The sequence below is a fragment of the Adiantum capillus-veneris genome, chromosome 12 (assembly GCF_014529385.1).
Source record: "Adiantum capillus-veneris isolate H3 chromosome 12, ASM1452938v2, whole genome shotgun sequence".
In the NCBI taxonomy this organism is placed as follows: Eukaryota; Viridiplantae; Streptophyta; class Polypodiopsida; order Polypodiales; family Pteridaceae; genus Adiantum; species Adiantum capillus-veneris.
The window spans coordinates 154,531,827-154,552,932 of record NC_140942.1 but is presented as its reverse complement, the minus strand read 5'-3'; the positions used below and the strand labels follow the sequence as shown (position 1 = coordinate 154,552,932).

The 21,106-nt window shown below is 45.2% G+C and overlaps 1 protein-coding gene across 8 annotated transcripts in view; it reads left to right on the top strand.

The window, feature by feature from the left end:
• The window catches only part of LOC147446715 (P-loop containing nucleoside triphosphate hydrolases superfamily protein), a 223,318-nt gene that overhangs the window by 14,946 nt on the left and 187,266 nt on the right, over positions 1-21,106 (top strand). For all 8 annotated transcript variants that reach the window (XM_086525883.1, XM_086525880.1, XM_086525886.1 and 5 more), the window contains exons 2-12: positions 13,807-14,188; positions 15,029-15,145; positions 15,277-15,359; positions 15,435-15,650; positions 15,731-15,879; positions 15,961-16,091; positions 16,170-16,292; positions 16,371-16,444; positions 16,674-17,243; positions 17,333-17,444; positions 17,556-17,693. In XM_086525883.1, the coding sequence (XP_086382009.1) occupies positions 13,807-14,188; positions 15,029-15,145; positions 15,277-15,359; positions 15,435-15,650; positions 15,731-15,879; positions 15,961-16,091; positions 16,170-16,292; positions 16,371-16,444; positions 16,674-17,243; positions 17,333-17,444; positions 17,556-17,693 (2,095 nt within the window). The remainder of the gene's footprint in view (positions 1-13,806; positions 14,189-15,028; positions 15,146-15,276; positions 15,360-15,434; positions 15,651-15,730; positions 15,880-15,960; positions 16,092-16,169; positions 16,293-16,370; positions 16,445-16,673; positions 17,244-17,332; positions 17,445-17,555; positions 17,694-21,106) is intronic.

The following is a 21,106-nucleotide window of genomic DNA, read 5'->3' as shown; positions in this document are numbered from 1 at the left end:
TCACGTAGGAGACGGCTCTATTGTTGCTTTGTGGACTTCCGCAAAGCCTTCGATACAGTGCCCAAAGGTAGATTGATGCGCATACTGCAAGAGATGGTGTCACGATTGTGACTATGTTGCAGTATTACATCTCTTCCTAGTTGCAGATACGCGAAGTGCCATGCCAAGGAGGACCCCTGCGCTTGGATGGTCACACCCCTTCGCCCAAAGGACGTGTCTCTTCGCCAAAAGCCACTCCTTCGACGATTGGTCACACCCCTTCGCTCTACGGGTGCGACTCTTCCCCAATGGTTGCAGCTCTTTGCCGAAAGGATGTGTCTTTACGTCTAAAGTCGCGTCTCTTCACCATGAGACGTGTCTTTTCATTTATGTCTCTTCGTCTTCTATATAAGGAGCCCTTGTATCACACATTCAATCAATCAAACACAGAGTCTTCTAAGTCTTGTTCTAAGTTCAATTTCAGTTTCTTAAGTCTTAATCATGAGTTTAAGTACTTAATTAAGGATTAGCGACCAGAATCCTTACAATGGTATCAGAGCTGATTTTTTCCCGGGACTTGCGGGTTTTGGAGCCTCTCACCCTCGCCGCTACCCTCTTCACCCTCTCTCCTTTCCGGAGTTTCATGGAGGAAGCCGAAAGGCGACACGTAAAGGTGATGTGGAGACGACACATTTAAACCCTTACCCGCATCGGACACAGAGACAGAGAAGGGATGGCGGCCTACTCTTACTTGGAGGACGCAAAAGGAGGTATGACCTCGATGTTGGGCACTTGTCTCTGCACAATAGACATTTCTCCCGCGTGCTCCGCACTCTTCTCCTTCTCCGCTGGCACCCCTTGGTGAAGGGGCGCACCCTTTGCAAGTGATCGCATCCAAAGTTTCTGATTCACTGGATATATACCCTTTCGAAATTCTCACACTGGATATACCCTTTCGCTGGTGATTGCCTTTTCACCCTTGTGCCTCTTGCACATTTCATACCAAGGTGGACACACTTATTAAAAAGGTTTGGTCCCAGCCCTATTAACTTTGGCCACTTTGAGGCAATCTTAAATTAAACCATCAGCGTAAGTCCACAAAGCCCAGCCAGCGTGCGTAAAATAACCAGCCAGCGTATAAAAAAAAACCACGCAACCAGCGTACAAGAGAAAAACACCAGCCAGCCCATGGACCTGGATAATAGCATGATTAAGAACACCACTTCTGTCAGAATTTAACATAGCAAGAGTTTGATCAGACAAGTTTAGATTTCCGCATGGAGTTTCAACTTTCTCCTGGGTGATGTTTTGGATGGTGTCTCTCTTCAAGAACTCTCCACGATTCAACCCAACAGCGAACCAACCCCTAGCGGCCCTCTTCAGCGTGGGTTCGGCACAATCGACAGCCCCAATCCAGTTATTGGTCACTAATGATTGACCGCCCATGGTCGCCAGAATGTCTTTGCCTTTACCTTGGTGCCCGTTTTACAGAAAAGCAAAGCCCAACAAGAAACAATTGTTCTCTCGGACTTGTTCCCGATGTTTCCGGGTGGTTCCCCACACTCCTCTTTCCCATAATAGGCGATGGAGCCAGATTTTGCCTCTATGTCACATACACCTGTATCCGAGGATCTGATAACAGTTCTCAAAAAGGGGATGGCAGCAATTTCATCAAGCCTTGCATCACTTCACAGTCGCTTGGATAAGATGCAGATGCAAAATTCTTCTCGGAGTCACCCAACAGCTTCTCAGACAATACAGGCAATACAGGAATCTTCTTCCGACGCTTCAGTGGTCGACCAGGAAGAACCACTCAAACAAAAGCCTTCGGAACTCAAATTTTCTCACTCAAAGTATGGTTTCTCAGAGACAACTAGACACAAAGTACCTTCGTGCGAGGAGGAAAAGTCTCAACATGAAGATTCTTGGAAATGCTACAATTCTAAGCAACCAACTTCTTATTGGAATCATCAGCAACAAAAGCAGCAATATGAAGCTTCCAACAGATCATCAGCAATATCAAGATCGGCTTATTTAGTGACACATATATCCGACCCTAGTCAAGTACTCGGTCGTGAACGCCGCGACGTTGGACAAGTTTCCCCTCGCGAGCCATGTCCTACATTTAAGTCTTTCTTGTCTGATGGTGGTAAAGTTGAAGATTTATTGATCCTTTCCTTGTGCAAGAGGATCCTTCAGAGGTCTAAGAGGCGACAACTCCCTCGACCTCCCCCTTCCCAACTGGAAGCCTTAATACCTGCTGAAACAGCCGAAGATTCAGAAGATTCCAATTCTTATGTGACAACCAACAAGCACATAAACCCTTCTTTGACCGTGATCCAAGCAGGAAAAGTAGCCTCGTCACCGCCCTTGCATAATACAGTCTTTGTTTCTAAACAGATACCAAATGCAGTGGTGAATGATAATTCTTCAAACTTGAAGACTCCAGTCCTTAGCTTCAACGGTGCAAAGGATAAAGCAGATACAGACTCTTGCAGTACGCCTTTAGTCGCTGAAAATGAATCTTTGGACACAACTTGTTCCAGTGATAAACTTTTACAGATGGATCTATCTTTGAACACGACTCTGTCTCAGTCTACGACATCCCTTCAGGAGGTTTTAACTGTTCCAGACAAACCAATGGAGTACCTTACAGATTTCCAACCAGTGGTCATCACTCAAGCCAGTTTATCAATAATTTCACTCGAAGCAAATACAGATTCAATCTTTTCTTGGACAAAGCTTGAAGTTAGAAAAGACTTTGACAAAGACACTTATCAAGTTGCAGATATGATCAGTTTTCAGTTTGGCAAAATAGTCATGGTCAACAACAATGCCATGACGTGGGACTTAACAGAAAGAGCTTTGGATGCAGAAGCATAACAACAATACATTTCCTTCTTCCCGGAGTTTCTACAACTACCGTGGGTCTTATTTAAAGAGGGAGGGAATGTCACGATTGTGACTATGTTGCAGTATTACATCTCTTCCTAGTTGCAGATACGCGAAGTGCCATGCCAAGGAGGACCCTTGTGCTTGGATGGTCACACCCCTTTACCCAAAGGATGTGTCTCTTCGCCAAAAGCCACACCTTCGACGACTGGTCACACCCCTTCGCTCTACGGGTGCGACTCTTCCCCAATGGTTGCAACTCTTCGCCGAAAGGATGTGTGTTTACGTCTAAAGTCGCGTCTCTTCACCATGAGACGTGTCTTTTCATTTATGTCTCTTCGTCTCCTATATAAGGAGCCCTTGTATCACACATTCAATCAATTAAACACAGAGTCTTCTAAGTCTTGTTCTAAGTTCAGTTTCAGTTTCTTAAGTCTTAATCATGAGTTTAAGTACTTAATTAAGGATTAGCGACTAGAATCCTTACAGATGGGGGTTCCAAAAGAGTTGATTTGGGGGATCATGGCTCTATACAAGTCAGTAGTGGGGCATGTATGCACTCCAGAGGGGATTTTTGATTTGGTTCACTCCACTATTGGGGTGAAACAGGGTTGCCCGCTATCTCCTACACTATTTGGTATGTATGTGGATGAGGTTGCTGAGTACATTGAGAGGGTTGGTGATAGACGAGCGCAGTTGGCAGGGACATGGATCGCACTACTGTATATGTTGATGATATTGTGTTGATTTCCAACTCCCCGGGAGGGGATGCAACGTGATTAGATGCTTTGTACACATTTGCCCACGATAGTGGATTGTCTGTTAACCTAGGGAAAACCAAGGTTATGGTGTTTAACACCACACTGCAGTGGGTTAGGAGGTCAACACCTACTTTTACATATGGCCAGGAGACGATGGAGTATAGAGATGCATACACCTATCTTGGGGTAGCCTTCAGTGGACCGGCATTTTCATTGAGGAGTGCAGTAGAGACTAGATTGACGAGAGCTTATGCAGCCTTGGGAGGTTTGGAGAAGATGTGTTCGCAGGTTCAGTTTTAGGAACCTCGAACAAAGCTGTGGCTTTTTGACATTCTAGTGGCTTCAGCTATGCTCTAAGGGGTTCAGAATTCCGGGGCCCTTAGTGGACAACCAGGGCAGATCTGGTAGCACTGATGGATGGAGAGGCCTCTAGTTTGTATGATCTCTCGGATGATTGGGGCTAAGGCCTGAGTGCCACATGAGATTAGCTAGCTGTCCCTCCTGTCGTAGCTGAGGCCCTTTGTAAATCAGTTTCCTTCATGCAATTTATGGGACCTTCCCAGAGACAGATATGCTCGGCTAGCACTTGAGTCATCTCGACAGTTAGCGCTACAAGGGGTAACAACATGTTGGTATGGGCAACACTTGAGTCATCCCGACAGCTAGCGCTACAAGGGGTAACAACATGTTGGTATGGGCAAATGACATCATGGTTTCAGTCACACGGATTCAACATGGATAAACTGCCTCCATTCCAGTGCTCCTTGGATGATTGCAGATTTCAGCCCTTAGGTCGACTTCGTCATCACCGTCGTCATCGTCGACATAGCCTAGACTTGCATCAGTCTCATGCATACCATTTGTACTAGATTGTGCAATCATAAGTAGACCACTCTCGCCGACGAGTGGGGCCTTCGGAGGAGGGTTTTTCAACGTCTCTGGTGTCGTATCTCTCTTCTCTCTCTATCTCTCAGTCTCATACACTTGCACGCACAGTGTCCATTCACTTTGTTTGTGATCATAGTACTTTCCATTAAGAACGGAAGGCTCTCCCTTCCATAAGAACTAAAAGGAACCTTGAGCACAATTCGGAGCACTCATCTTGAGCAAAGCGCAAACAATCATTCCGCTGCACCTAACATTGGTATCAGAGCTTTGGCAGTGTTCTATATCACTCAAGGAAAGAACCACAAGAATTTTTTTTTGCTTGTTGAGGTCGCACGAACCCAAGTTCGCTTGGGAGTGTAGATTCCTAATCGTGCTTTGTTGAAGAGTGACCGGAATCCCAAGAAAGAAGGGCTTGTCCAGCCTCCCCTTGTGTCTCTTTTCACTCATTGAGAGCGGACCGTGCACTTAGCGGCCGGCCAATCGACGTGAGGTGGGACAAAGCAACCTTGGTGTGAGCGCAAGGCCGCCAAGGGGTGCGCCAGCGGAAAGGAGTAGAACTTGGGTGAAGAGAAGATCTTTCTCAAACACTGTTTGCAAGCGAAAGAAAACCTCAAGAACCTCAAGAACTCAAGACTCCCAAGAACCCAAGCCCACAAGAATCCACGACTTCAGAATGATCATCACTGGAAGCGGAATGGATACTTCGCTTGGAGGTGATGAGCATGAGAGAGGCGAAGAAGAATTTTCCCCACCAGGAGGTTTTTCCGACCCTTCCCCATCTACGTCAAGGATTGCGCTAACTCCTATGGAGGAGTTGGACCAAGAAAGAGAAGCAGAAAGAAAGGCCTATGAAGAAGAAATGGCCGCCATAGATCGTGACTACGAAGAAGACATGGCAGCCATAGAACGTAAGTACGATTTGGCAAAAAAAGAAAGTCAAGCAAGATTTGATCGCGAGAACAAAGCAATAGTGCAAGAGATGTTGCGACTCTTTTCTCAAATGCGGCACAAATTCAATAGGATCAGGAAAAGGAGACTCTCTCAGTCTCTTCTTCTCCACAGCAAGACACACAGGATTTGCATGATTGTGTGAAGCATGATGATGATTTGATCGACAATGATTTGCATGATGATTTGAATGACAATGATAAGCATGATGATTTGGATGCCAATGATTTGCATAATGATTTGGATGACAATGATAAGCATGATGATTTGCATGATCAAGATGTGATTTCTCACAAGCATGATGATTTGCATGATGATCAAGATGTGATTTCTCACAAGCATGATGAGTTGCATGACGAAGATGTGATTGTTCACAAGAATGATGATGTGTTAGTTGATGCTTTTTCTAGCGAAGCTAACCTCGTTGTAGATTCGATCAATCACGAAGAACCGATCTTGACTTTCGAGTCAAGGCCCAAAGAACCCCCATAGGACGATTCGATCATTCAATAAGGATCGATCTTGGCTCTCGAGCCTAGGTCCAAAGAACCCTCACAGGAAGTATTATGTGTTCGCATGATTGATACGCACGCATTGTTCGAGTGTTTCATTCGTGATCGTTCCCTGTATTTTAGTCAGCATCGTTATGTGATCCCTTTTCCTAGGCATGACATATGTATGTTGAGCACATTTCTCTCATGGATGAGTACGAATGTATGCGGATTTTTCATAAAAAGTTGGAAAGTATGTATGTCAGGAAGTCACATTCCATGTCTCTTTCTTGGCATGACACAGTTTCCGAACGAGCACATGAAAGTATGAGCACCAAGCGTGGGCATTTCCATTGTGTTTTGCCACAGTTGATTGCTCTAGATCATAAGAGAAAGATTCGATCTCATTGTTTGCATGTGTGTGGTGAACGGGTTGTCACTCCGTCTCTATGTTCATCTACATTGCATACACAGTCTTCAGAGAAAACAAGATTTTTTTCCTTCACTTTACATGGAATGGGTATGTTCATGGTTTTGTGTTGGAAATGGTTTAAGGAATTTTCAGCCATGGAGATTCTTGAAGACGAAAGAAAAGGACTCTAGACGAAGTTGAAGCATCGAAGGGAGCCACAAAAGACTCTGTCGCTTTCGGCGCGGCCCAAAGAAGCAAGCGTTGCAGACCTTTATGAAGTTCAAGTACCGCACAACTCACACATCCGAGTGGGCCGACAAAGAGTCCCTTGCAGGATTCCGGATGCTATTGGCGATCTCCCTCGACGCCATACAGTTCGGTACCAGTACCTCACTTTGAAAAGGAGGGGATGTCACGTGACACATCCAACCCTATGTGTCCGTGGACAAGCTACAGCATAACAGGGTTCAGTCAGTCCAGTTAGTCTAGATTAACAGTGATCTGACACTTTTGTGAGTCTATTCGTAGACCGTGCATGTCCAGTCACTTAGCATAGATGCATATCCTCTGGTTGCACACAACATGATCATCAGTATTCCCTTCAGAATCCATCAGATTTAGTTGGGGAAATTTTCCAATGCATTTAGCCTATTTTTCCTATTTTTGGTATTTTTCACTTATTATTTTCAAGTGACTTTCCAACAAAAGTAGGTAGGGCAATTTTGCTATGTTAATATGTAAGCAAACCCAAGTTAGCACTTTTTGGCAGAAGAGGCAGCAGGAGCACATGCTCAACAGACACCTTCTCAGCAGACACCCAACAGAACCCCCAAGTGACCTAGCGTTTTTGCTCCCAAGCAACAGCCTAGCGTTTTTGGACAAGACACCACAGATCAGCTAGCGTTTTGCATTTGCAGAGCCACGGCGACAAGACCACATCAGATCAGCCTAGCGTTTTTGCATTTGCAGAATCCTGGTGACAGAAACACAGATTTTCAGCCCTAGCGTTTTGCAGATCTATCGCGACAGAATCAGCCCTAGGATCAGCGTTTTCAGTTTTCAGCGCGTCGTCGTCGCATCGTCGCCATTGACAACGTCACCGACATAGAGTCAGAATTCAGCAGATAGAAGATTTGCAGATTTCAGCCTATAGCGTTTTTGGACAGCAGTAGAAAGATTACTATGATCACAAACAAAGTGAATGGACACTGTGCGTACAAGTGTATGAGACTGAGAGATAGAGAGATATGACACTAGAGCCTCCTCCGAAGGCCCCACTTCGTCGGCGAGAGTGGTCTACTTATGATTGCACAATCTGGTACAAATGGTATGCATGAGACTGATGCAAGTCTAGGCTATGTCGACGATGATGACGAAGTTGACCTAAGGGCTGAAATCTGCAGCTCTCCCTTCCATAAGAACTAAAAGGAACCTTGAGCACAGTTCGGAGCACTCATCTTGAGCAAAGCGCAAACAATCATTCCGCTGCACCTAACATGCGCACATCATCGCATCAGCTAGAGATTGAGACTTGCAGATTTAGGAGAGTACGAGCAGAAGCCAGGATATGCCAGTCATGTCATATAGAGCCAGAGACAGAGTTACATCACATTTGTCATTGTTCGGTATACTACGAGATACGAGGCCGCTTTCACTCTCTATTTAGAGAGGGTTTTGGACCGTTGGCTAGAGTCATGAGATGTCAGGATCAGAGATGCCTCGGGTTGTTTTTGCTAGAGCTGCACAGACACAAGAAAAGTCTCTTGGGGAGACCAGGTAGTGGGAGACATTCACAGAGGGAGATCACCGACTTCCTTAGAGCAGGGACTCAACAGCCGGATGAGCATGCTTCGTAGCAGACTTCAGAGCCCACTACTACCATATGTATATTAGTGAACAGAGCCACTGAGCTCGGGAGAGCTAGACGCTCACGTCACCGGGGTGACCATTACGTCGAGAGGCTCCACCAGAGAATCAGGACTATTCTAGCACGTCATGGGAGACGCCCAATACGATTATTTACAGAGGCGGACATTGACGAAGCTCTTCAGCGACCGACGCAATACTTTATCGGACAACGCCCGATACCGGGTATCCTCGGGCATCGATGATGATGATGTTGATGATTTTCAATTTACGATTTGAGTCTTTTAGTCATTTTGGCCTTTTGAAGACGTTTAATATAACATTTCATTTCATTTTCATGTGTGTGTGTGTGTGTGTGTGCGCGCAGGCAGTGCGCAACCCACAGCGCGCCCTCCCACTACCCAGCAAATCCCTCCCCCCCCTCGCGACCCCCCCGTAGGTGCAGGTTTATCTGCTTTCCACACAGACATGGAGCCAGCACAGTGGATTATGTCATGGCACAGCCGAGTCTCATCTCTAGTATCCAGGATCTCACGATTGGACCCATACCTGTTGGTGTGGCAGTGGATCATGCTCTTGTGTCACTGACCATCTCTTTCCAGTTTAGTGTAGCACATAGGCCACAAGAAGCAGCCCCTACTCGCTACACCTTCACGCGGGAGATGGACTGTGTATACATAGATGGGATCTACAGACGCCTGTGTACAAAAGAGCTAGGGCGACCTCAGGAGGAGCTTACTACTATATTGACACATACATTACTTGATGCAGCAGCAAAGGCGTACCCACACACCCAACTTAAGCAGGGACGCCGTTCTGGGAGCATGTCCCAGAACAGTTGGTATGATGAGGAATGCCGCGAGACTAGAGCTAGACTTCAGAGGGAGGTGCTTTTGGGGGACATCACTCATAGACAGTCACAGATTGACTTCCGACGCCTAGTGCGGCAGAAGCATGACCTATACTAGCTATTCTTGAGTCAGGACTCACGTGAGGCATGGCGGCTCTTTCATGAGCACTCTCCCCCCCCCCGGCCCGCCATTACTTCTACAGAGGCTTGGGGCAAGTACGCGTCATCTCTGTACACAATTCCTGGACAGCCCCCCTTCTCGACACACCCCCCCCCCCCCCCCCCCCCCCCCCCCCCCCCCCTCGATCCATGCCCCCCCACATGTGCTTTTTTCACCTCTTAGATGGTGAGGAAGGCCATTGTTAGGATGAGGACTGGGAGAGCATATGATCATGATGGCTTAGTGGCTGAGCACTTCATGCATGCCAGAGGTCTACTAGCAGAGCTTCTAGCAGTTATGTTTAACTTTGCCACGTGTGAGGGCTTGCCTGATCTACTATTGTACCTATCCTCAAGTCAGGAGAACCTATGGAGCCTGGGAATTATCGCACTATCATGATCGGACACACATTGGCACGGTTGTACGCATCTATTCTTGAGCAGCAGTGGAGGAGATGGAGAGACATTCTTAAGCAACAGTTGAGCAGATAGGCAGAGAGAGAGATAGGATATGCGCAGTCGGGCAGGCAGGGTTCAAGAGAGGTTTTTTTACTCTTGACCATATCTTGACACTCAGAGCCATCATTGAGGAGGACAGATCACATGGGAGATGGATCTGTTGTAGCTTTGTGGGCTTTCGCAAAGCATTTGACACAGTACCCAGAGCTAGATTGATGCGCAGATTACAAGAGATGGGAGTACCCACGAAGCTCATTTGGGGGGTCATGGCATTATACAGATCAGGAGTGGGGCATGTACGCACCTCAAAGGGCCTATCTATTGCGGTTCACTCCACTATTGGGGTGAAGTAGGGTTGGCCACTCTCTCCTACTCTATTTGGTATGTATGTGGATGAGGTTTTTGACTACATTGAGAGAGATGGTGATAGAGGTGCACAACTGGCAGGGACATGGATTCCACTATTGTTATATGCTGATGATATTGTGTTGATCTTCGACTCTCCGGAGGGGATGCAACGTCACTTGGATGCTTTGCATAGGTTCGCCCATGAAAGTGGTTTGTTTGTCAACCTTGGTAAAACCAAGGTCATGGTATTTAATACCACCCCACAATGGATCAGGAGGTCAGCGCCCGCATTCACATACGGCCAGGAGACAGTGGAGTATACAGATGCTTACACTTACCTTGGAGTGGATTTTAGTGGACCAACATTTTCATTGAGGAGAGCAGCAGAGACTAGATTGACCAGAGCCCATGCAGCATTGGGTAGATTGGAGAGGATGTGTTAACATGTTCAGTTTCAGGAGCCTCGGACAAAGCTTTGGCTCTTTGACACTCTGGTGGCTTCTGCATTACTCTATGGAGTTGAGATTTGGGGACCTTCATTGGACCATCACGGGAGGACAGGTCGCACTGATGGATGGGGGGACATGGAGAAGCCACTAGTCTCTATGATGTCGCGGCTCATTAGAGCCAAGGCTTCGGTACCACGTGTCATTATCCGAGCAGAGCTAGTTGCCCCCCCACTAGTGGTGGAGGCGCTCACCAGATCTCTCTCCTTCATACACCGCATGTGGGAACTTCTCAGAGACAGATATGCCCCCCTTGCACTTGAGTCCTCTCGACAGTTAGCCATGCAGGGAGATACAACATGCTGGTATGGGGAGATGACATCATGGTTTCAGGCGCATGGGTTCAGCATAGACAGATTGCCCCCCTTCCAGTACTCACTGGATGCACCCTCTCTGACTCTTCCACAGCCCGAGATCACCAGGCTCATCCGCCAGGACCTGACTCAGCTAGACACCAGGAGGACATGGATACATCCAGCACAGGAGTTGGGCACGAAGATGGTTTTCTACAGAGAGCATCTTCTCCAGCTTACGGAGGACGGTTTTGTGACGAGGCCTAGATACATGGACACCCACTTGTCTCATGGGATACGATGTGCTATTGGCCAGATATGCACATCTTCACACCAGCTGCGGAATGAGACTAGGAGATACAGTGGAGTACCAGCAGAGGCCAGGACATGCCTCTTGTGTGACATGGAGCCTGAGACAGAGTTGCACTACATATGCCACTGTCCCGTCTACTACGAGATACGTGGCCGCTTCCACGGCTTGTTCAGAGAGGGCTTTGGACCACTCTCCAGAGTCATGCGGTACGAGGATCAGAGATTCTTGGGTCTGTTTTTGCTCGAGCTGCGCAGACACAGAGAGAGCCTGATGAGGGGAGAGGCTAGCCAGTCTCAGAGACGGATCAGAGACTTCTTTGGAGCAGACACTGGACACCCAGAGGAGATACTAGCACAGGAGAGCTCGTCGCCTCACACCAGAGGCACACTGATCGATCGAGTGACCGAGCTAGGGAGATCGAGACACCCATGACTGCGGAGGACTACACAACATCGACGGAGGCTGCATCAGAGGATTCGGATCACGTTGGCTCGACATGCACGACGCCGGGTCAGGCTATTGACCATGGAGGAGATTGATGAGATCCGCTAGCGACCGATGCTGGATCTTTTGTGATTTTGCTATCCCACCTAGCTGCGTAGCTCACACCTAGCAGTTTAGGATTCCATAGTATTTTATTTTGTCATTTTTGTTACTCTGACTTTATATTAGATCCACCACATTGTAACTTTCTGATCTCATAGGTCACTTTGGCCTTTTGAAGACGTTAATATAACATTTCATTTCATCTCTCTCTCTCTCTCTCTCTCTCTCTCTCTCTACCTCTCTCTCTCTTTTCAATACCTTTTTTATTTTTGGTACTCGGACATTATATCAGATTCACCGCGTTAATATAACATTTCATTTCATCTCTCTCTCTCTCTCTCTCTCTCTCTCTCTCTCTCTCTCTCTCTCTCGTGGTTGAGGCGCTCACCAAATGTCTCCTTCAAACACCGCATGTGGGAACTTCCCAGAGACGGATATGCCCGCCTTGCATGTGAGTCCTCTCGACAATTAGCCATGCAAGGAGATGCAGCATGCTGGTATGGGGAGATGACATCATGGTTTCAGGCGCATGGGTTCAGCATGGACAGACTCTTACACGTTCGAGATCACCAGGCTCATCCGCGAGGACCTAACTCAGCTAGACACCAGGAGGACATGGATACAGCCAGCCCAGGAGCTGGGCACGAAGATGGCTTTCTACAGAGAGCATCTGCTCTAGCTTACGGAGGACGGTTTTGTGACGAGGCCCAGATACATGGACACCCACTTGTCTCATGGGATACAATGTGCTATTGGGATACGATGTGCTATACCCACGACTGCGGAGGACTACACAGCATCGACGAAGGCTGCATCAGAGGATTCTGATCACTTTGGCCCGACATGCACGACGCCCGGTCAGGCTATTGACCATGGAGGAGATTGATGAGATCCGCTAGCGACCGATGTTGGGTCTTTTGTGATTTGCGATTTAGCTATCCCACCTAGCTGCTTAGCTCACACCTAGCAGTTTAGGATTCCATAGTATTTTATTTTGTCATTTTTGTTACTCTGACTTTGTATGAGATCCACCACATTGGAACTTTCTGGTCTCATAGGTCACTTTGGCCTTTTGAAGACGTTAATATAACATTTCATTTCATTTCATTCCGGAGTCATGACAGAAACTCAGTACGCTGAACTTTGTGTTGATGTATGCTCATGTGTGTGTGCGTGTGGTGTGTGTTGTGTTGGGGAGCATATGTTACCACCTAGTTCTACACCCACTATTGGGCACTGACGACGTTAGTGGGGATGTCGTGGTATTTAGTCAATACTATGCATGATGGAGCTGATGGTTATATTGTCTTGTGGGTGACTACCATGGGTCTATACCTTGCACTTTCCTTCAAGGGTGAATGTGGGCTTATCCTGGATTCATCTAGGTACATTTCATTTCATTTCATTTCTCTCTTGCGCGCGTGTTCCCATGTTTGTGTTTCTTCTTCCATTGCGAACTTTGACAATTGCAGTGAAATGACCAGTTTAATCCCTTCCCTAGTTTTTGGAAACATATTTATAAGTGGCTTCTTGGCATTGCCTACCAGGCTACTTTGAAAGATGTCCCATTGGCCATTTTGGGTAAACACCTTGAAATATCATAAAGAACCTGCATTCTAGGCATTGAACTTTTCAATGTCCGTTGTGTGCTACCTCATCAAAGCAAAAATTAACTTATAGAAAACTCTGAGCAATGTTCACACACACACTTGACCAACCTGCTTGCTCTTTGCCGTAGGAAACAAGTCCTCCCATGAAAGGATGTCCATAGGGGGAAGTGAGAAAAATTGCCTAGACTGTATCATTAAGCCCAAATTGGCAGTGTAGGGGTGGCTACTGCTTTGCTTCTCAGTATGCCATTTGTGTGCAGATCGATGGAAGGGGGGTTAAAACATAACTTTAGAAAAAGGTAAGACCTTGGAGGTCTCAAATTTTTTATAGATTGATGTGGTTTTGTAATCTGCTAGATTGGAAAATTGTGGCAAGTGAAGTATAAAACATGATATGCAATTTCTTGGAGACACACCTTGGCAGATCAGATGATTATGGTTCCCATTAAAGTTGTTTTTTGAAGAGTTCCTTGCATCTGTTGCAGGTTTGTTCAGGCCTTTTTGTTTTTCCAAAATCTTCCATTGGAGGAGCACTGTTGGTGTGTACATCACGAAATCGCATGGCCCCTTTTGGAACCATTCTACTCCTATTATCAGGTTTCTGAGAACAACTCTGTAAAGGTATTATGGAGAAGATTTTCACAAGAATTACGCAAGTGCACAAGGTGTGTCCTGCAGTATTACAAAGCAAAGGAATTGTATGCCACTGAGTTCCTTGAGGATATTGTGGGCACCCTTCTTGCTGTTTTGCGGAAAATGGATGAAGAAAGAGTGGCCACACACTTGCACGAGATTTTGTGCAAGATGAAGAGCGATAGCTTGAACTCTGAGAAGGATTCAGAAGAGATAATTTGTGTATTATTTGAGGTGCTTCTCTGCCACATTCATCAAGCTTCTTTAAAGGTTTCGGTTTTCTGCATACAACGTGCTTGTTAGAACTTGTTAATGGCTTGTCATTGTTCGCCTTTTTCCTGATATTTATCTGTTCCCCATCCGTTCTGTCGCTCAAGATGTATGCATTCCTTTTAGTGTCAGTAACAGTGCTTCTTTATGAAAGACACATATCTTTGCTCTTGAGGTCTTGAAGGTGTTATGTTATATGCTCCTTCGATATAAGCCTCTAAGGGTGTACACTGCATAGCTTTTTGTTGAGGTCTATAATGTCTCATGTCATATGTGTTTTGGATATAAGTCTGCACATTATTCTTTATGTATTCCTGAAATATTTATGCAGTATTTTCTTCAGATCTTCTTTCGTGTTTCAAGTGTAATTCTTATTTTTTTCATATGTATGTACTTAAGCTTTATATTGTAGTTGTTTTGGTGTTAAGAATTGATTTTCAAGCGTATTTGTTGCATTGGTCTTTGGTCGCTTCCAGCTGTAATCTTTACAGTGTTGCTACAAAAGATAAAAAATGGTACATAATGGTAGCCCTTGTGCTTTTATGTACTCAATGAAATGATACTGTGAGATGCAGTGTGCATGCGAATTTTCTCTGAAGCTTATTTTGTCATCATAAACTTTGATAAACACAAAAGCTGCGTTTTGTTCTGGTCATATGCTCCTTTTCCCGTGAGCCAGGAATACTGTCTCCAAGGTTATTTAGTCAGGTGTTTGCTGTCTTTCTTCTCTGCAGCAGGCTTGTCCTTGAGCTTTCTTCTTCTTCCAACTTTTCATTGTTAACACTGCCCTACCTGCAAACGTAGGTTATGAGGTTTCCTGCTCTCTTGGATGATGCAGAAATTGACTCAGCATTTATCAAGTTTCTTCAGTATGTCGAGAACACATATGATCTTTCACTTGCTACAGATCAATGCTATGCAGTAAGTTTTTAAGGTTGCATGAAAACAGAAGCTGCCTTGATTGTATTTTTGTTTTTCTTAAATTGGTTTTGGCTTGGAGCAATTTGAAGTGTTTGCGTAACAGACACTCTTTATATTGGCAATATTTTCAGGGAGTCTATGCCCTTTTCTTTCATAATGATCAAGCTACCAGACGCATTGCTCTTCGACTAGCTGGAGCCTTTGGAAAATTGAGGCAATGTTTACAGTCTGCAAAACCTTTTGTTGATTTGTGGTTTGCTGTCATTATAAAAAAATTAGCTCTTGACAGGACTGCAGGAGACTTAGAACCTATTCAACCTGTGCTGCAAAAGCACATGCATTATTTAGAATTTGATTTGTTTGATTCCAAAAAGGCCATAAATGGGAAGGCAAGCAGTGATGTAGACTCTCGCGCAACTGAAGAGCCTTTATCATCATCTGTTGCAAAAGGCCGACCAAGAGCACAATGCACTAGGGAATCTCTCTGGATAGGTCTTAAGACACTGTATGTACACATTTAGTGCTGCTAAGAGGTTAATGTGAAGATGTCTGTTTGGAGCACTAAATATGTGTTGTAATTTGAAGGCTTGGTATGCTTGAGCCAGCGGCATTTGAAGAGGGAGTTGTGGAGCGGTATCCTGTTTTTTTGAGCATTGTTTTGAATCATGCGAGTGAGGCATCTCCCGTATTTTGGAATGCTCTTCATTGCCTGAAGCTTCTGCTTGATGTGCTAGGTAAGGTTTTTATTGCATCATAGATAACTATTTATCAAGGAGTTTTTGCCATTCTAAGCTCTGATCCCATTTTTGTGTTAGGCTACAAGCTTTGGATCAAGACTACCTTCTCTCCAGGAGTGATGCGTAGTACATTGATAGGTCAATGCTTCCATACTCGTGAAGAGAAGATGCACAAAGCTATTTTTGACCTTTTTCAGCCATTTCTACAGGTGTGGAAAGATTGGTGATCAGCTATGATTAAAATTAATCGCTTGTATCTTATCTTGACAATACTTCTGTACTGGTAGTCCCTAGAGGCTCTTCAGGATGGCGAGTATGAGAGGCAACGTCGCAATATCTTGTACTTTCTTCTGCAGCAAGTTGGTCACAGCAGAAACTTTAGTGGCTTGATGAGCAAAAAAGCTAGTCAGGTTGGTATCTTGAAGAACTTTGAAGTTATGTTACTGGGTGTGCTGAGGAATTGCTGACTAAAGTAATAAAATTTTCAGATTGCTTTTCTTATCATTCTGCGGGGTTTTAAAATGGATCCAGCTTGTCCTCCTATGGAGTGCGTTCATGTATGGTAAGGCCAAGGATTTTTTCCTTTTTCTCCTTTTGTTTGCTTAAAGTTGAGTATTGACTGTTTCTCCTAGCTGGTCAGGTCGGTTTGTGTTGCCTTACATATAAACATGTTTGTGTCATGTCCCTTGTTGGATTGTTTTCTTAACCCGTTCCACCTCTGAGAAGTTAGTGATTGCTTTATTCAAAATGCGTGCTCCTAATGTCAAACTTTTCCTGTTCAATACATGAAGGGGTCCATCATTGCTTGAGTCTGTCAAGGATACACAATTATATGATTCTTTGCGGGCGCCTGCAGTTCAGCTTCTTGAAACGATCTTAATTGCAGACTCTGTTGTTCTTTCCTATCTGCACTCAAGGGGTTCTCAAGGCAAAAATAGTTTACCCTGTGACACATTTGAGCAAGTTGAGGAGGTCCCAGAAATTGATACTGGGGAGTATACTAGCTATTTGAACCAGCACAAGGCCTTGGATAAACTTGGGGAGAACTGGAATAGCTGGTTGTGTGCTCCTATTTTATGGGTGGAGATACTTGAAAAGGTGCTTCCCTCAGATCTTCCTGAGCCTTTTTCACAGGCTGTGTTGTGGGCCTCTTCAAGAATGAGTTTGGCTTATGTGGACGAGTTGGCACCAAGGGATGTGCAGACACGTTTTCATCGAGAGGTTGGGTTCACAAACACTCCAGTGTCGTCTCTAATCTGGGAGACACCTAAAGGTTGTGATGATGGTGCTGATGGAAAGCTATGCCCAAATACTGTAGTGGCACGGGAGCATGTCACTCAACTGGTCCTTTTACTAAAAAAGTAAAGTGTTTTGCCCCCTTTAAAGTTTGTTTCACATCTCATATGCGATATCTGATCAGAGAGGTGGTACTGCTTTATCATTTCTGAAGGTGTGTTGGTACTTTCCTTGGACAAATTCAACTCACGAGAGTCAGTGGAAGCTGGATTTGGGATCCGCATCTAGCAGAAGTACTGGTTCTGCTTTCTCTGGACTCCTATGAGGTTGGCGTGTTTATGCTTATTGTGTTTTCTACCCTTGAAGCATAAGTGACTTTTAATCACAGTGAGAATTATCTCTTGATTTTCTACTAGCTCCATGATATGTTTTTACAGAAAGTCCGAGATTTTGGAAGATACTTACTCGCGCATTTTGCAAATGATTCCAGTCTTGATTCTGGCCTGATCTTTCTTTGTAGCAATCAAGCATCAGCTACATGTGCCATTAGTGGCCTATTCTATGCAATCAAGCTGGTTTGTAATTCCAGACCTTTCTCTCTTAAGTTAATTCTTTTGTTTTGCAAAAAGATAGGCTCATAAATAAAATGTGAAGCAGAGGTTGAGAAGGCCTTGAGCACCTCAGCCTGCTGGAGAAGTGTGTGTTGCCCATGAGTACTAAGCAATTCAAGTGGGAAAGACGTCAGCTATTAGCATGGCAGTGAATGAGGGTGTGGCTTGGTTATGTTCCTCGAACCATTTTCCAGAACTTGTGAAGGATACATCATCCTGCATACTCATGCTAAACCATGTGGTGCACCCATGTATGTCCTGAAAGCTGGTATGGTACTGGTTTGATATAAATTTGTTAGAAAAGAACAATTGTGTCCACACCAAATTAAGCCAAAATATGCCCTCCCCCCCCCCCCACAACTCTCCCTCCCCCACCACCACAAAAAAATAAACCCCCCGCCCCCCTTCCTGCCTTCCTTTCCCTCCCCTTCATGGGGGATGTTGCAGGCATCCAGAAACTGGTCGACCTGGGCTTATGCTGCTTGCCATGCTAGACTGGTACATAGGAATTGCTATTTGATGCTTTTGTGCTAGGCAGCCCTTGTGCAAACCAACCTACCTCATCATAGAAGAGACTAGAGCGGCATCATGTCTTGATGCCCATGTGCATGATTCAGAGTAAGCCATCCATTCCTCATGGTATACTGAGAGCAGAGGTTTGTTGTTTCTTTTGCGGCGGTGAACTATAATGTGTTATGTCAGACTATTGGCTTCCCCTATCTACTCAAAGATATGAATTATATAGGCTCCGATAACTTGGTTGTGAAGTGAAATGAAATGAAATGAACTGATATATTAACGTCTTCAAAAGGCCAAAGTGACCTATGAGAGACCAAAACGTTACAAAGTGGTGAATCTGATACAGTGTCTGAGCACCAAGAGACCTGAGTACCAAAAGACTAAATGGTGGTTGAAAAAGATACTGTAACATCCTAAACTATTGAAAGTGAGCTAAGCAACTAACTGGAACTTTGTAGGGTATGATTAATAGTTGATACATCGAGTGAAGGGCTGATAAAGTGAGTGATACAATCTCAACGGAGGTGAGTGGATAATGTGTGACCATCAAGTCATAGGATATCCATATCGTTCGTTGGCAGATCTCATCAATATCCTCCATGGTCAGTCTTTTGACTGGGCGTCTCGCATGTCGAGCTAGAATGGTTTGGATCCTCTGTTGTAGCCTCTGTCCCATAGTGACATAAAAACCCGTTTCAGCCCTTTGAAACCCTGAAACCACGAAATGGCCGAAACGTTTCGGCGAAACGAGTTGATTTTTTCTTTTTTGCCCCCTTTTGACCAGTTAACCTCAAACCACCCGTTCGGGGATTTTTTAACAAAGGCCGCCTCAAAAAATTGATAGATTTTTTGACCCTCACGCACATCGAATAATGTCTCTCTCTCTCTCTCTCTCTCTCTCTCTCTCTCTCTCAACCTTACACGTTAGCATGGCCCCCTTGTCTTTACCTCCATGTTGTTGCAGTTGGCTGCCAACTTACCTTGTTCACTCGTGACTCAAGTCTCACATCTAGATTTTGGTATTTCACGTCTTTACATATGAATTTGTATGTATATTCAATGTATTATTATACGAACATACATATAAAACGAAACCTGTGTTTCACTTTCTTTGAGCTCCGAAACGGAACATTTCAGAAACCTTGAAACCCCGAAACGCACAAAACCCGGAAACGTTTCATGTCACACTGCTCCGTCCATGTTGTGAAGCTCCTCGTAGTTGTGGGCGTCTAGATCTCCCTAGCTCAGTCACTCGATCAATCAATGTGCCTCTAGTGCGGGTGAGATGTGAGCTTTGATGTGAGCTGCTCCTCAGGTTGCCCATTGGTCGGTGTAAAGAAATTTGTAACCCGTCCCTGAGACTGGCTCTCCCTTGATCTCCTCAATAGGCTCTCTCTATGTCTGCGCAACTCTAGTAAAAACAGTCCAAGACATCTTTGGTCTTGGTATCTCGTGACTCTAGAAAGTGGTCAAAAACCCTCTCTAAACAAGCAATGAAAGCGGCCACATATCTCATAGTATACCGGGCAACAACATATGTAGTGCATCTTTGCCTCTGGCTCCAAATGGCATACGTGACATATCCTGGCCGCTATTGGAACTACCCCTCCAAATCTAACAGTCCTAACTTGAAGCTGATGTGAAAATGTGTGTATCTGACCAATAGCACACCGTATCCATGAGATAAGTGTGTATTCATGTATCTGGGCCTAGTCACAAAGCCATCCTCCATGAGTTGGAGAAGATGTTCTCTATAGAAAGCCATCTTCATGCTCAACTCCCGTGTCGGCTTTATCCATGTCTTTCTGGTATCTAGATAAATGAAGTCCTGATAGATGAGTCTAGGAATTTCTGTCCTTGTGAGAGTCAAAGAGGGTGCACCGAGAGAGTACTAGAAGGGGGGCAATCTGTCCATGCTGAAGCCATGTAAATGAAACCATGATGTTATCTATCCATACCAGCAGGGTGTATACCCTTGCTGCACTAGCTATCAAGAGGACTCTAGGGCTAGCCTTGCAGAGAGAGAGAGGGAAATAAATAAGATAGAGAGCTTTATTAATGTTTTCTAAAAGCCAAAACTGGCCTTTGAAAATGGCCAATATACATGAGTGCGTCCTTTGGCTATCTGAAAAATGGCAAAAGACAAAATGAAAGTGCTACTAAAAAAACCTAAGCTGCAAGGCGTGGGTGGTACATACATATTTGTAGAGGAGGGAAATGATGAAGGGATGGAGCTCTACGTCTAGGGGTATGAAACATTGAAACTACATCGTCAAGAAGTACAATCATGATATGCAAGTGTCTAGCTAGCTCCATCGATTGCCAAACTGGGGGTGTAGGATAGCATGCTCCGGGTGGCTAAGGAGTGAATAGCCCACGAAGGATGGTTGCAAGGTGTGAGAAGGCTTGCTCCGATTGCTCTTGTGACTCCTTTTTGGGTGGTATGAGAGGGTGCGGGGGTCTTCCAGAAGAGTCGGTGAGTTGGGATTGTCCTCCTCCACTAGAGGTGGTGGGCGATTGGAGGAACGACTCTTATATATTCGGATCTGAAGTAGAAAGCGGCCTAGTTGCCTCTGTCTTTGGTCTCGAGACTCCATCATCTATTTGAGTGTAGGCTGTCTTGATCAAAGGGGTGTATTGGCTCCGTAGCTCTCATAAGCTGTGCATGTGCATACCTGTGTATCAAGGCCATACACATTGATGAAGGAAGCGCTAGCAGCAGGAGAAGGCAACGCTGGTAGTTTGCTGCAGAAGACGAGCGTGAGAGAGAGAGATATATCGCACGATGGGTTGCGTGTGTCAATTGTTGATACACTTAAAAAATTAAAGTGTATTAGTATGTATGGTTTTAAAAGTAC